This window comes from Lipotes vexillifer, unplaced genomic scaffold (genome assembly GCF_000442215.2).
Source record: "Lipotes vexillifer unplaced genomic scaffold, Lipotes_vexillifer_v1.1 scaffold966, whole genome shotgun sequence".
NCBI lineage: Eukaryota > Metazoa > Chordata > Mammalia > Artiodactyla > Lipotidae > Lipotes > Lipotes vexillifer.
The window spans coordinates 377242-391356 of NW_006795769.1; the positions used below are offsets into that span (position 1 = coordinate 377242).

Consider the following 14115-nt stretch of genomic DNA (forward strand, 5'->3'; position numbering starts at 1 on the left):
GGAATGCCCCTGTCCTAGGCACATAGCCCCTGTTATTCGTTCTGTGCATGTGCTTTTATTCCCACAACCCCCAGCGGTGGCAGCGGGGAGTACACGGGGGTGTGTGGTGAGTGGAGCCACTTACATCTCCACGGGTGCAAGAACTGGTTCCTTTGGAGGGACGTTAGCTCATTGTGTAAAATAGGCTTTGTTTTCTCCTTGAGCACTTTTCCCAGAAGTACTCTTGTCCTAAGATAGGGTGAGTTGGTGAATATAATTTGCCTAATCTAAGAAATTAATTTTAGTTCCACACAAGGTAGTTTTTATCAAGCTACCAAAACATGAGATGGAGTGAAAGGTCGTTTGTAAGCACCTTCTAGAAATTCAGCAATCTGTCACGGCCGGGAAACCCAGACCTGGACCTCTTGATACACTAGTGAGGATGTTGACATCTAACCCTAGACAGGCCTCCATTTGGTTCTCTTCTGTATCTACCATACAGTCATTGAGTCATTTTAATTTGTTCATTAACTTGATTTCAGACCTTGCCAATCATACTGAGACTGTGGAAATTTATTTCTGCGGATCCAATTTGAGTTTCTATGGGTGGAGTAATTGTAAGGAGAGAAATGATAATTGCGTAAAGGGATTACTTTTTTGTTATTGCTGTTGCATTTTCAGAGCACACCATTGGGTTTCCAGCTAGAATGTATAAAGTCGCTTATTGATGCAGTAGAGGTTAGTTTCCACTTTTGATATACCGGTGATGGCCAGTAGAAGGTCGAGGAGGAAAAGTAAAAATGTAAGTTTACATCTAATCTCTAACTAGCAGATGCAGCAACAGTTCTAACTGCCAGCGTTCTTGGCATCAAGTTCAAATTGCCTGAACCTGACTAAAGATTTCCTTGAGCTCTAGATAGAGATGAGCTTCTAGATTAAATTTAACCCAACTCTAGGGGGCACCTTTACCTGTAGACTAAGTCCTAATGCAGTAAGAACTCGGAAGCACATTTTTATCCCCTCCCCATTTTAATTATGATGTGATATATCCTGAACCATTAATTGTGCGCATCTAGAAGTAAATAGTAGCCACGTTTATCAGGTGCTGGTCACTGTGCTTAGCTCTAAAAATGTATTAGCTGAAATCTTTTTTAAAATCCTAAAAAAAAAACCCTCTTTTTGGGAATAAAAGAAGTTGTACTAGGTAGGTACACTTCTTGGTGCCGATGATAACTGTTGACTCTGTCTGCCTTTCCCCTGTACTGGCACACAGAAGTTTAACAAACAGAGCCCAGGAGGCTTCAGACGAGTTGCCTGAGCTCGTAAGTTATGGAGCAGAGATTTCTCTGGAGCCCGTTTTCTTAGCGCCCTCCAAACAACCTCAGAACGTTTTCTGATGCAGTTTGAAAGGAAACTGAAAGTTGTGTCATGGTTCAAATGTGTGCTTTCATCTCATTGCAGCTTTACCACCCCCGAAGGCCCTAAGCCGCGTTCTAGATGCTCAGACTGGGCAGGTGCAGTGGAAGAAGATGAAATGAGGACGAGAGTTAACAACGAAATCGCGAGGTACGCATTTCACACCAGTTTGAAATGTTCTCTCTGGTGTTTTAAGTTATATGTTAAATTTGAGGCATATCTTAGAGTGGTGGTTTTTAAAAGTCTGGTGGGCCCCAGACCAGCCACGTCAGCAGCTCCTGGGAACTTGTTGGAAATGCAGGTTTTCGGGCCCCACCCCAGGCCTGCTGGATGGGAAACTGGGTAGGGCCCAGCCCTGGCTTGAGCCTTTCAGATGAGTCTGCTCACTGAAATTGGAGAACCGGTGTCTTGGGGCTGTCCTTCCAGGGTGACAGAAGTGGGAGGTGGCGCTGCTAACAGCTCAGAAATGCCAGAGTGCGCACGGGGACGGGTCCACGACTTGGGGTCTGTGAACCTCTTGCAGTCGTACCCAGAGCTGTGTATTCAAGTTCAACTCCGAGCCACTTCCTCTTCCTCAGCTCATTACAGTTCAGATGATGCGTCCTTCACCACTGCTCACCCCCCTGGATTACGTTCTCCCTGGTATTTTGGGGCCTTTCTTCCCTTTGATAGATGCCATCCAACCCAGGGAATGAACGTTGAGTTAAAATGTTGTGGCTCGAAATTAATTGAAATATATTGAACCAAGAGTCTATTCTTAATTCTGATGAGAAAATATGTCCTTATTGTAAGCAGGGAAGCAGGGCCAGACTGCTTCCTCCCCCTCTGCAGTGGTCGATGGTATTTAGAGCTGCCTTCTTTGTTGTTTCTTTTTTGTGTGTGTGATACGTGGGCCTTTCACTGCTGTGGCCTCTTCCGTTGCGGAGCACAGGCTCCGGACGCGCAGGCTCAGCGGCCATGGCTCACGGGCCCAGCCGCTTCGCGGTATGTGGGATCCTCCCGGACCGGGGCATGAACCCGTGTCCCCTGCGTCGGCAGGCGGACTCTCAACCACTGTGCCACCAGGGAAGCCCAGAGCTGCCTTCTTTGGAAAGGCTCGGACACACGTGGGTGTTGGTTGTGACCACTTAATTCCTTTCAGACATTAGAATGCATGTGTGTGGGTGAGTAGGATGCCTGGGTAGAAGGGTGAACTAGAGCTGACAGCCGTGGGCTTCAGTGTTTTGAATGAGTTCTCGTGTTTATATAGATCTTGATTTTTCCCAGCTGTAACGGTAGGCTGTTTGACTGGGTCTATACAGTTTTTGTGTTCTGCTCACAAGGGTTATAACAATTCTCATCATGTCCTTGTGTATCTGGACCCCCCAGTGTCACCTCTTGCTGGGGACTGTCTGCAGCTCTTATGTGCTGTAGGGAGACCCCTGTTTGTCTTGACTTTCCTGTTGGTGGACCCCTCTTTGTTCCGTTCTAAAAATTGTCCTACCTTGCAAAGCAGGCCTGATCTTGTCCAGAGCACTGTTTTGGGCCACTCTGTGGATCACACCCTTTCTGATGGAAAGCTGCTGCTTTTGATAAGACCCAAATGATGTGAGCTTTTGATGATGGTGGTCTGTCTTACTTCCCACCAGGAACGGGGGAGGTAAGAATTCAGCTCAGTGTATGCCAAGGAGGCTAGCACACACTACACACCAGCGGTCTGAAACTTTGAAAATGGGTTTTAGTTATACCTGAAGCCAGTCTCTTCAACTGGGGTTCCAGAAAGAATAAAATCCTACAGAAAATGATTTCAGGGACTAGTTTCGCAGTTCTCGGGGGTGGTTCATTATCTCCTGGTATCCAGGCTTCACTGGGATGCCCCAGCAAACTTGGGGAAGGTTGAGAATTCTAGATTTGGAAGGAGGCACCGCGATACGTGACGTCTTTTAGACACTGGCGTGAGCTTCTAGCTAGAAGTGGTTCACGGTTTCCCCGTTAGATGGCGCTGTGCTGCTTTGGTGAGGTACTTCTGCAGAGCTGGGTGTCGGTCATTGTGTGCTAGACGGCCGCTGTGACAGACGGTCGCTGCGCTAGGCGGTCGCTGCGCTAGACGGCCGCTGTGACAGATGGTCTCTGTGACAGACGGTCGCTGCGCTAGACGGCCGCTGTGACAGACGGTCTCTGTGACAGACGGTCGCTGCGCTAGACGGTCGCTGCGACAGACGGTCGCTGTGCTAGACGGCCAGTGTGACAGACGGTCGCTGCGCTAGACGGCCAGTGTGACAGACGGTCGCTGCGCTAGACAGCCAGTGTGACAGACGGTCGCTGCGCTAGACGGTCGCTGTGACAGACGGTCGCTGTGCTAGACGGCCAGTGTGACAGACGGTCGCTGCGCTAGACGGTCGCTGTGACAGACGGTCGCTGTGCTAGACGGCCAGTGTGACAGACGGTCGCTGCGCTAGACGGTCGCTGTGACAGACGGTCGCTGTGCTAGACGGCCAGTGTGACAGACGGTCGCTGCGCTAGACGGTCGCTGTGACAGACGGTCGCTGTGCTAGACGGCCAGTGTGACAGACGGTCGCTGCGCTAGACGGTCGCTGTGACAGACGGTCGCTGTGCTAGACGGCCAGTGTGACAGACGGTCGCTGCGCTAGACGGTCGCTGTGACAGACGGTCGCTGCGCTAGATGGCTGCTGTGACAGACGGTCGCTGCGCTAGACGGCCAGTGTGACAGACGGTCGCTGTGCTAGACGGTCGCTGCGCTAGACGGTCGCTGTGCTAGACGGCCGCTGTGACAGACGGTCGCTGCGCTAGACGGCCGCTGTGACAGACGGTAGCTGTGCTAGACGGTCGCTGTGACAGACGGTAGCTGCGCTAGACGGTTGCTGCGCTAGACGGCCGCTGTGACAGACGGTCGCTGTGCTAGACGGTTGCTGTGCTAGACGGTCGCTGCGCTAGACGGTCGCTGTGACAGACGGTCGCTGCGCTAGACGGTCGCTGTGACAGACGGTCGCTGTGCTAGACGGCCGCTGTGACAGACGGTTGCTGTGCTAGACGGTCGCTGTGACAGACGGTCGCTGCGCTAGACGGCAAGTGCCCGGTGAGATCCACAAGGGAGGGGGAGGGGGGAGGCGTGCCGTCTTTCCAAGAAGGTGAGCAGTCCCAACGGGCACACGTCTCATTAATAAGTAATCGTGGTATTAGAAATAAAAGCTTAGTATCTCAACTCATGTTTAGTTTTTTCTAAAGGCTTAAGGGTTAGAGGGATGTAAATTTCTGTGTCGTTTGGGTGTCACTACTTAACTGGGGGCAGTAGTTTTTTTTCTTAGAACCTGGTTGTTTTAAGCACCTTGTATGATCTTGGCACGTAACCTTTATCTTCGCCCCAAAGGTGATTGAGGGAGGTTGAAAATAAAAGAAGCCACCTACTGTTACTTAATCCACTTACCAGACCGCACTCTCAGGGAGGCTTTGTTCCCTGTGGCTCTCTTAGCTCTAAAAGCTTTGTGTTCATTTCTGTACCTTTTTAAAAACAGCAACATTTACTTTGCTCTCAGATATAAAAGGAAACTCCTCATAAATGACTTTGGAAGAGAGAGAAAATCATCATCAGGAAGGTAAATGCTGTGTAATTATTTCTTTTCTAATTTAATAGACCTGTAGTTTATTAATGAAAAAACTGAACATGAGATGCTAAGTGTCTCAGTAGCATTTACTGTTTTTCTGTTCTTCACTGATTAGAAACATGTATCTATCGTGTACTAAATTCCCATATATTCAAATATTCTGGATTGTTGTGGGGTTAATATGGTTTGGAATCCAGAGGGCAAATACTCCTTTATTGTGTTCAAATGTTTTCTTACGTAGTGATCTTAATTGTGAGGCTTGTTCCGTTCATTTCATTTTCTTCAGTTCGGATTCGAAGGAGTCTATGTCAGCATTGCCAGCTGACTTAGAGACTGATGAGAGTGTCCTGATGAGGAGACAGAAGCAGATCAACTATGGGAAGAACACCATCGCCTACGATCGCTATATTAAAGAGGTCCCAAGGTAGTCTTGTTTCGCCAGCATGTCCTGGCCAAGTCATGTGGCATTGCCGTCTGAAGAGTTGCTTTGGTGCTAAATCTGATTCTGGGTCTAGTTCTGCTAAGAAGTGTATTATTAATTATTAATGACTTTCAGGCACTTACGTAAATAAAGAAGAATGGGTTGGTGGCTGAGAAACCAAGGACGTGAAGATAAATAACGTCTTCATAATTTAGAATGTTAGATGACATTTTGTTTCTCAGGACTCATAGCTGTCTTGTAAATGTAAGATTGTTACAACACATGATGGGAAAAAGTACAGTTCAAGTTACAGATTGTAAAGATTTCATTAGAGAAGGATATGAGTATTGCCCCGTTTTGTGTAAGCAGCATCTCCCCTCCCCCCACGCACACAAGGATACAAAGGGAGCTTTAGAGAATGTTCCAGCTGCTTGGCAGGATTGAAGTGCAGATGTCCTATTCTGGGGCATGGATTATGAAGGAAAGCAGAGGCAGAGAGGTAGTGCCTTTAAGCTCACCTGCAAATGTGGATGGTGTGTGCCAGGATAATCCCTCTCTCCCGGTAGGCACCTTCGACAGCCTGGCATTCATCCCAAAACGCCCAACAAATTCAAGAAGTATAGTCGACGATCGTGGGACCAGCAGATCAAGCTCTGGAAGGTGGCTCTGCATTTCTGGGATCCTCCAGCGGAAGAAGGGTGTGATTTGCAAGAAATGTATGTGTTGCATTCTCGCCCCCCGTGTCTGCGGTTCAGGCAGTGACCGCAGTGGCTCTGTCACTGCGTGGCAGGTTATCGTGCATGACGTCCGCCTGTGGCCACAGCTTCATGTGTGTGCTTTCTCTGCACGAGTGTGTAAAGCCGGCCAGGCGGGCTCCGGGAGAGGCTGGAGGGAGGGGTGTGCTTCCTGGGCTGGCTTTAACTGTGTAGCTCGGACAGACTCATCTTAGGAAACCGAGAGATATGTGGGGTTTCTTTGTTTTTAAGATAACATTTTAAAAAGCATGTGAGTAATTTATATTGAGCTATAAATGTGAAAGGTCTTTTTTATAATCTAAGGAAGGCTTTTGTCTTTTGTAAACTGTGTCTAGTTGGAAAGGTCTCAGGCCTGAGTTTCTGCCACGTGGTCGGGATGCTGGTTGAGCACAGAGGTGGAGAGACTGTGCGGCCTCTCTTCTCAGCTCCCTCGACCTGAGCCTCTCCCGCCCTCAGAGACACATTTATTCATTCAAGTGTTGGAGTTTCTGCTTTGTGCTGGGGAAATTTATTAGAAAGAAGTTTGGCCTCACAGACACACACTGATTTTTTTTTCCCGGTGTCACTATTGTCCCATTCTGTCTCTGGGTAGGAAATTGGACAGATGAGTGATGATGTGTAGTATGGCTTGTCACGGTGTCTGTCTCCCCGCAAAACTGGGCTCTCTTATTGACGCTCCTACTTAGAAGGATGCCTGTGGGTGTGTACAGATAGTGGGCCATGGGCAAGAGTGGGCAGGTGGCTGTGCGCTCTGAGCCAGGTGGACCTGTTCGCCTGCAGGGCCTGCTTTACCTCTGCGAGGTGATCGGGCAGAGGGTCCGTCTGGCACACGGGGAGACGCTGAAAGCTGGTGGGTCCCTCAGGGAGCAGAGGAGATGCGTGTCAGCACTCACGGGCAGCGTGGCCGTGGTGGCGTTTGCCTTCTCCTGGCTCTGTTCCGTGGTGACTGATGTGCTTGTTCTGACCGCACAGACGTCCTGTAGACCTCGGGGAGATGGAGACGGAATCTGCGGAGAGCAGCTCTGAGTCCCGGACGAGCTCTCAGGATAACTTCGTAAGTACCTTTCCTTGGTTTTATCTCTCCGCGTGAGTGTTATAGGTTAATTGTTGACAACATATGCCCCTCTGAAAACTGAAGTTTAAGCTGAAATTTGATTCTGATGCTTATGAAAAAGGGGCTCCTTACCCCTTTCTCTGACTTTATTGAAATGTCAGATTTGATGCAGTTCGTAGGTAGTGGCCTTATTTTAGATTTTGGGTTCGATCCAACTAATCAGTACTACCATTTTCATTTAAAAGTAAAAGGCCTTGGGCTTCCCTGGTGGCGCAGTGGTTGAGAGTCCGCCTGCCGATGCAGGGGACACGGGTTCATGCCCCGGTCCGGGAAGATCCCACAGGCCGAGGAGCGGCTGGGTCTGTGAGCCATGGCCGCTGAGCCTGCGCGTCCGGAGCCTGTGCTCTGCAACAGGAGACGCCACAGCAGTGAGAGGCCCGCGTACCGCAAAAAAAAAAGTAAAAGGCCTTTTCTTCTCTGGTTCACAGGCTTTGTCACTATTTTTAATTTTAGGCTGTCTAGTTTGTTCTGGTGAATTGCTAGTATAGGAATCATCTGCTAGTTGTTATAAGTGGAGGAATGCTTTGGGCCTAGGGTTTTCCCCACATTTGCCAATTTTAAAAAATTACATGTTTTCGGAAGAAAAAAACCTCCAAAGATGAAAAGCGATGTACAGAATTGCCTCATCTCTAATTCTCTAGTTAGTGGTTGGGTGCACATTCTTCCAGACTTCTCTGCATGTATACAAGCCAAATACACAGCAGCAGTTTACGGTAAAAGGATCCCTTTGTTATTTTAAAGGAGACGGCCCCAATATTTACATGTGGAAATGTTCTGCGCATTAAGTAAAAAAATAGGTTAAAAACTAGAACTCATAAATATTTGTTTGAAAAACTCATGCTTTATAGAAGATCAACCTGTACTGTATCTGAACAGGTCAGGAGCATATAAAATGAAAGTGCGCAGTTGCCTTTTCCTGCCTGCCTTCCATCTGCGTCACCCTCATAAGCCTGGCACGTGCCCTGCCAGTCTTGGGTACCATCTGCGTCCCACGTACTCTTTGACTATTCGAGGTGTTAGAAGTAACACAGGGACTCCCCTGGAGGTCCAGTGGTCAGGACTCAGTGCTTCCACTGCAGCGGGCTTGGGTTCAATCCCTGATCGGGGAACTAAGATCCTGCAAGCTGCATGGCCAAAAAAAAAAAAAAAAAGTAACACTAATGTCCAAAAGAGAGGAATGGCAAAATTACATTCATAAGGAATACAGCTACTACAGGTTGTTTTTGAAGACTAATAACGTGGAAAATCGTCAAGATAAATAAAAACAGGATACTTAACCATAGGATGATCCCAGTTTTATGGATATTTATACACAGGCAGGACTAAAACCCATGACGATCTCAGCGGGTGGTATCCTTGGTGTGGATTAAGAGTGACGGTTGTCCCAGCTCAAGAAGCCGATTCTGAATGTGCCGCTCGTGGTCACAGAAGTTAGGGGGTGGTGACTGCATGGGTGGGTCGGGGGCCAGGCCCTGAAGATCAGAGGCAGCGGTCCTGGTGGGGGGTCCTGGGGCACCGAGGAGAGGTGGGAGCCGGCGGGACGTTCGGGGGACAGGAGAGAAGGCTGGGAGGCGAAGTGGAGCCCGAGGCACCGGGGGGCAGCACGTTCGCCGCCGGGCACTGGCCACTACCACAGCATCACTGCTGCGCTCACGAAACGCAGCCGTGGTAAAACACGGCTACCTCGTAACCAGGCCGCGCTCAGGTTTCCCGGTTGTCCCAATAATGTCCTTGTCACAGGTCTTTTTTTCTCTTTTTCGGCCCAGAATTTAATCAAGGATTACACATTTAATTGCCATGTCTCTTAAATTTCCTTTAGTTTAGAATAGTCTTCCTGCTTTTCACCCAGAACGTTGACCTCTTTGGAAGGGTTCGGGCCCGTTTTTATGAAGCAGGATGTTCCTCAGTTGGGAGTTGTTGTACTGGCTCCTTGAGGATTAGATTCAGGTTGAACCCTTTGGCCCGTTTTGGGGGTGAGGTGGGGCGGTCCTCAGCCCAGCGCCAGCGCCAAGTGCTCAGCGGTGTGACGTGATTCTGCTTCACAAGCCACGGTGGCGCATCCCGTCCACACAGTGGCTCCTGTTAGGTGTGAGCGGCTGTGGCTCAGGGGCCTTAAAGGTCACTTGGTCACTAATGGGGCGGGGGTGGGGGGGGGGAGTTTGACAGATCCGGCTGAAGGGAAGCTTGGCGGTCAGTATCTGCTGGATGCTCTCACAGGCGTGTCCTGTGTTCCTGGGGGGAGCGGCCCTGCTCAGCACCTCCAGCAGCAAGTCCAGTGTGCCCGAGGGACCGGCTGTGACCGTGCTTCTGTTTTCTAGGACATGTACTGTGGCACCCCTACGAAAGTTAGGCACGTGGACTGCCATGCGGGGGATGAGTTTGACTTGGAAGCCTGTTTAACTGAACCCTTGAAAGACTTCTCAGCCATGAGCTAACCGGCGCCACCTGGAGGCCCCTGGGAGCAGCGCTACCTCCCCAGGTGGGGTGGCCCACCAAGCATGCGTCCTGCCTTTGTAACTGGGGGTTTCTGTTCACAGTGTACAGTCTCTTGGTGAATTGATGTTCTTGCCTTATTTTCTTAAGAAACGTTAATTTTGTGTATAGGGAATGTATTTTGCATGTTTTAAATTGTAAATGGAACTAAATCCGAGGAAAATTGAACTCGAGGCAATCTTACAACAATCTTAATTGCTTAATCTCCGCATCCTTGAAGTTAACCTGACAAGTGTACCATAACTGGTTTTCCACAAGTTTTTTAGGCGTTAATTGCTACTTGTCAGAGGGCTGGTTTGGGTTTAAGCATATGTTCATGGGGCTTTCTTTACTGGTATCTGGCCGAGTGTTCTCATAATCAGATACCTTTAATATCTTTATGGAAAGGGTTAGGGTTTGGGCCGTTTCTCAGTATGTCAAGATGGGTTTTTTTCCTCGTACAGAGCACTGAATAGTCAGATACTAAATTGAGCTGGTAGGTTAACGGGGTTTATGTAAGTTATACGGTCTTAATTTGGTACTTGTAAATAGCACTCAGGAGCCCTTCTACCTATACTACTCCAACAGTTAAGACAGCAGAAGGGTTTAGAAAGAACATTTTTTTATAGTCAGTTAATTTACCGTGTACAATTGCTGTAAATGATAATGTGTACAGATTTTCTGTTCAAATATTCAATTGTAAACTTCTTGTTAAGACTGTTATGTTTCTATTGCTTTTGTATGGAATGACATTATAAAAATAAAAAGGACCTTCTTTAACTGACTTACTACCTTGCCAGATAGGCTGCCTGCTGTGGTGATTCCTGCCCTTGGCTTGTGCCCAGGGAAGGTGGCATGCAGTGGTGGGAGCATCGTACCCGGGCTTGTGGCCCCGCCCGGCGAGGAGCCCTACATTTTGATAGGTTTGCAGCTCTGGCCTGGGGTCTTGGTCGGGCTGGAGCCGGGTCCAGACCTGGTGTCAGCGGTGGGCCCGGTGTATGCTTTCCCTGGACCCAGGCTTTCCTGGTTAAAGGGAGTGTGTGCCCACAGACTTAGTAGGAAGCCAGGGGCCTCGGCTTGCTGCTTGGTTGGCAGCTGGGGTGACAGGGCCTTTCCCTGTGTCCCAAGATAGATCAGGGCCGGGCAGTCCACGCCAGAGCCGACTGCCCGCCTGAGGGGCTGCCCCACCCACAGCGGCGTGCGTAGCCCCTGGCAGCTCGTGCCCTGTGGACATCCCCTTGGAAGTGATGCTGAGCTCCCTGTAAGCAAGGGGTGGGCATCGGTCACTTTGTTCAAGGTGCTTTGAAAGGCCAGAAGCCCTTCCTGTTGGCTTCACACATGTGTTGAGCTCGTAGTGTGTCAGGCAGCCTTGTGGATGTTGAGACACACAGGAGACAGGGTGCCCCAAAGTCTGCACTCACGCTCTTGGGGACAGAAGATAGTAAATATGGTGTCAGGTTACAGGGTAGGAGGGCAGTGAAGCAGGGCAGGGGGCGGCTGGGAGATGCCCTGTTAGGTGGTGTGTGAGCAGAGGTGTGCTGCCGGGGCAGGGTGGGGGCATTCACCCCAGAGGGCAGCAAGTGCAAAGGCCCTGGGGTAGGAATATGGTGTACGGAACCCCAGCGGTGCTCAGACATGGGAGAGGCTTGGCAGCAGGCGTGGGCTGGAGCCTGTTTGAGAAAGACAAGAGCTGTGAGGGGGGGCAGGGGGCGCCTCGGGGCCTGGAGGAGGCTGCCCAGGACGGGTGAGAACACTGGGAACCGAAGCAAAGTGGACCCCTGCTGTGTAGTGACCACTGGCAGCCCTGTTGCGCACAGGGTGGTGGCAAACACTGACCTATGGCCTGGATGGGCCGGTAGGGTTTCTAGGCAGACCCTTGGAACTGCCTCTGACTTCCCACGGCTCGTTCTGAGAGGCGAGAACACAGAGGGAAGGGCTGTTTAATTGCGGGGGTGGGGGGAGCCGTTTGTGGTCTCAGTTATGTCCACCTTCCTGGGTGGCAAACAAGGTGAACGTGAAGAAACGGCTTCAGAGCAAAGATCAAACCCAGAGGATGCCAGGGGAGACGGGTCTGCAGTGAAGCCGAGGCCGGTGTGCCCCTTCTGCTGCTCCTGGCTGCTCTGGGCGGGGTCACGGGCTGGCGGGGCTCGTCCTCACTCCTAACAAGGCTCCGGCAGAGGGAGGATGAGCACCGGGGTGGGACGAGTCCCTTTGCTCTGCGCCTCAGCCTCCCGATCCGAAAAGTTCGGTTCTAGCACCTTCCCTCCCTCGGGCTAATCCATGCAGGGCCTGACAAAGGGCACTAGTGTGGGCCAAGCCCTCCTGACGGGACAGCCACAGCGGCAGGAGCCCGGAGCATGGGAGCCAGCAAGAGCTGGCAAGGACCTCTGGTCTGTAACTCCATCCCCACAACTTTGTCCCCGGTTGCAGGAGGGTTCTGAGATGCTTTTCAGTTTTATGTGAAATCATTAAATCCAGTGAGAGACATTAATGGGGCACAGACTACCTCTCTTGATCCACTGGAAACCTTCAGTAAATATCCAAATAAGGGCTGAGGGGCAGGGGGATACAACTTAATCAGTCCAAAGGCTTCTGACAAACACAAAAGTGACCTTGGTGAATTGAGGTGGTCATCACGGGTCCAGACGGGCTACAGCAGAAGACCCAGCTCCCCTCCCCCACACAGGTGCCCCCAGGTGTCTATGTCCTGCTCCGTCCTGGATCACAGAGCCACTTGTCCTTGGGGAACCTGGCCAGCACCGCTTGACTCTTGGAGGGGATTAAAGGATGGCGGTGTGGATGCCCATGGAAGCGGCCTGGGCGCCCACATCGCCGTGCCCCCCGCCCCCGTCTATCGCTGGCCCTGCTCCCTGCACCAGCTATGCCGGGACTCCAGTTCTTCCAGGTGGCTGCAGGGGGACTCTTCCCCGCCAGTCCCGGTGACAGGTGGCTTGGCTCGGCTCTAAAACCTGTATAGGACAGGGCTCACCAGGCCCAGAAACTGCATGGAGGCCCTGGCCTGGCGCTCAGGGGCCACATTCCTGATGTCTCCCCCAACACCCAACCCCAGGAATGTCCAGGAGGCTTACATTCTTACCTCCTTCGGGTTTCTTCCCAATGCCTCTCCCTTTTCCACCTAAAAGAGCCACCACCCCATCCCTGTCATGCATTTGTCTGGCCTCAGGGCCCACTGCAGGGCCTGGTCAGCATGGAGCCCCCTCTTCAATGCCCCTGCCCCCAGGCCAAGAGTGAGCACACAGGTGGCAGGTGGCTCTTTCCCATCTGACCCCTTCTCACCACCTGCACAAAGCTCAGGGCCTGGAGACTCAAGTGGGGGAACTGTGGACCACAGGGTCCCTAAGGCCTCTCCCAGCCCCAGTGACCCCTCCCACGGGTGAGGAGCGTTTGCCTGCCCTTACCCTTTTAATGAACCATCTCGTCTGAAACAAGCCCACGCAGACGACCAGGGTGTAGGCCGTGCAGACGCCCGGCCTCAGAGCTGCCCCCTGAGCTGGGGCGGCAGGGCGGGTCTGATGCGGGGGCCAGTGGGCCAGTGGGCCTGTGGGCCTGGGTCAGGACCCCTGCTGGCCCCCAGGATGGAAGGCTGGAGGGCGAGGCAGGGCCCCTTCCAAGGGCCGGTCCCCTGACCGCCAGCCTCACCTCCTGGAGACACCCCAGAGGTCCGGTCTCAGCCACCACTGTGCTCGGACGAAGGCCCACCCTTCTCTCCTGCCAGGAGCGCTAACCACGGCCTCTGAGCCCCTGCCGCCCTGCCGGTCGCACAGGGCGGAGTCGCCGGGAGACGTGAGAAGGCAAGAGACCTGCTCAAGGTCACACAGCGGGTCACAGGCAGGACGCGGGGCGGGGGGCGGAGGGGGGGCGAGGCCGAACCAGGGCTCCGGGCCGTACGGTGTGGGGAGTGAGGACCCCGAACGGCCGGGCCACCGGCGGGGCCGAGCCCTTCGCGCCGGGCAGGCCACTCGCCCCTGCGCCGAGCGTGCTGTCGGCGCAGACCCTCCCGCTGTCTCAGGTCGCCGTCGCCGCCCGCCTTCGCCTTCCTGGACACTGGCTCACGCTCACCGCCCGCAGGCGCGCAGGTAGGTGCGTGGGTGTAGCCCTGACCCCAGGGTCGGGGCCAGCATGGCGCACGCGCCGTTCGTCCGCCCGCCGCGGAAACAAGCCCCGGCCTGCGCAGGCCCTGCCCCCTCGGCTGAAACCCCGCCCCACCAGGCACGCCCCTTCCGCCGTAAGTCCCCGCCCACCCGCCGACCGAGGTACCGCCCCCACGACATAGGCCCCGCCGCTCATGCGCTCGGAGCGGCGCCGCTGTGGGAAGGCGAGGGCCGGCCAGCTGAT

General features: G+C 52.4%; 1 protein-coding gene across 1 annotated transcript in view; it reads left to right on the forward strand.

Moving 5' to 3' along the window:
* Nucleotides 1-9722, forward strand: part of SLBP (stem-loop histone mRNA binding protein) — an 11635-nt gene extending 1913 nt beyond the window's left edge. The window contains exons 3-8 of the mRNA XM_007467880.1: nt 1441-1545; nt 4929-4988; nt 5284-5421; nt 5985-6134; nt 7146-7227; nt 9606-9722. Of these exons, the coding sequence (XP_007467942.1) occupies nt 1441-1545; nt 4929-4988; nt 5284-5421; nt 5985-6134; nt 7146-7227; nt 9606-9722 (652 nt within the window). The remainder of the gene's footprint in view (nt 1-1440; nt 1546-4928; nt 4989-5283; nt 5422-5984; nt 6135-7145; nt 7228-9605) is intronic.
* Nucleotides 9723-14115: the final 4393 nt, after the last annotated feature.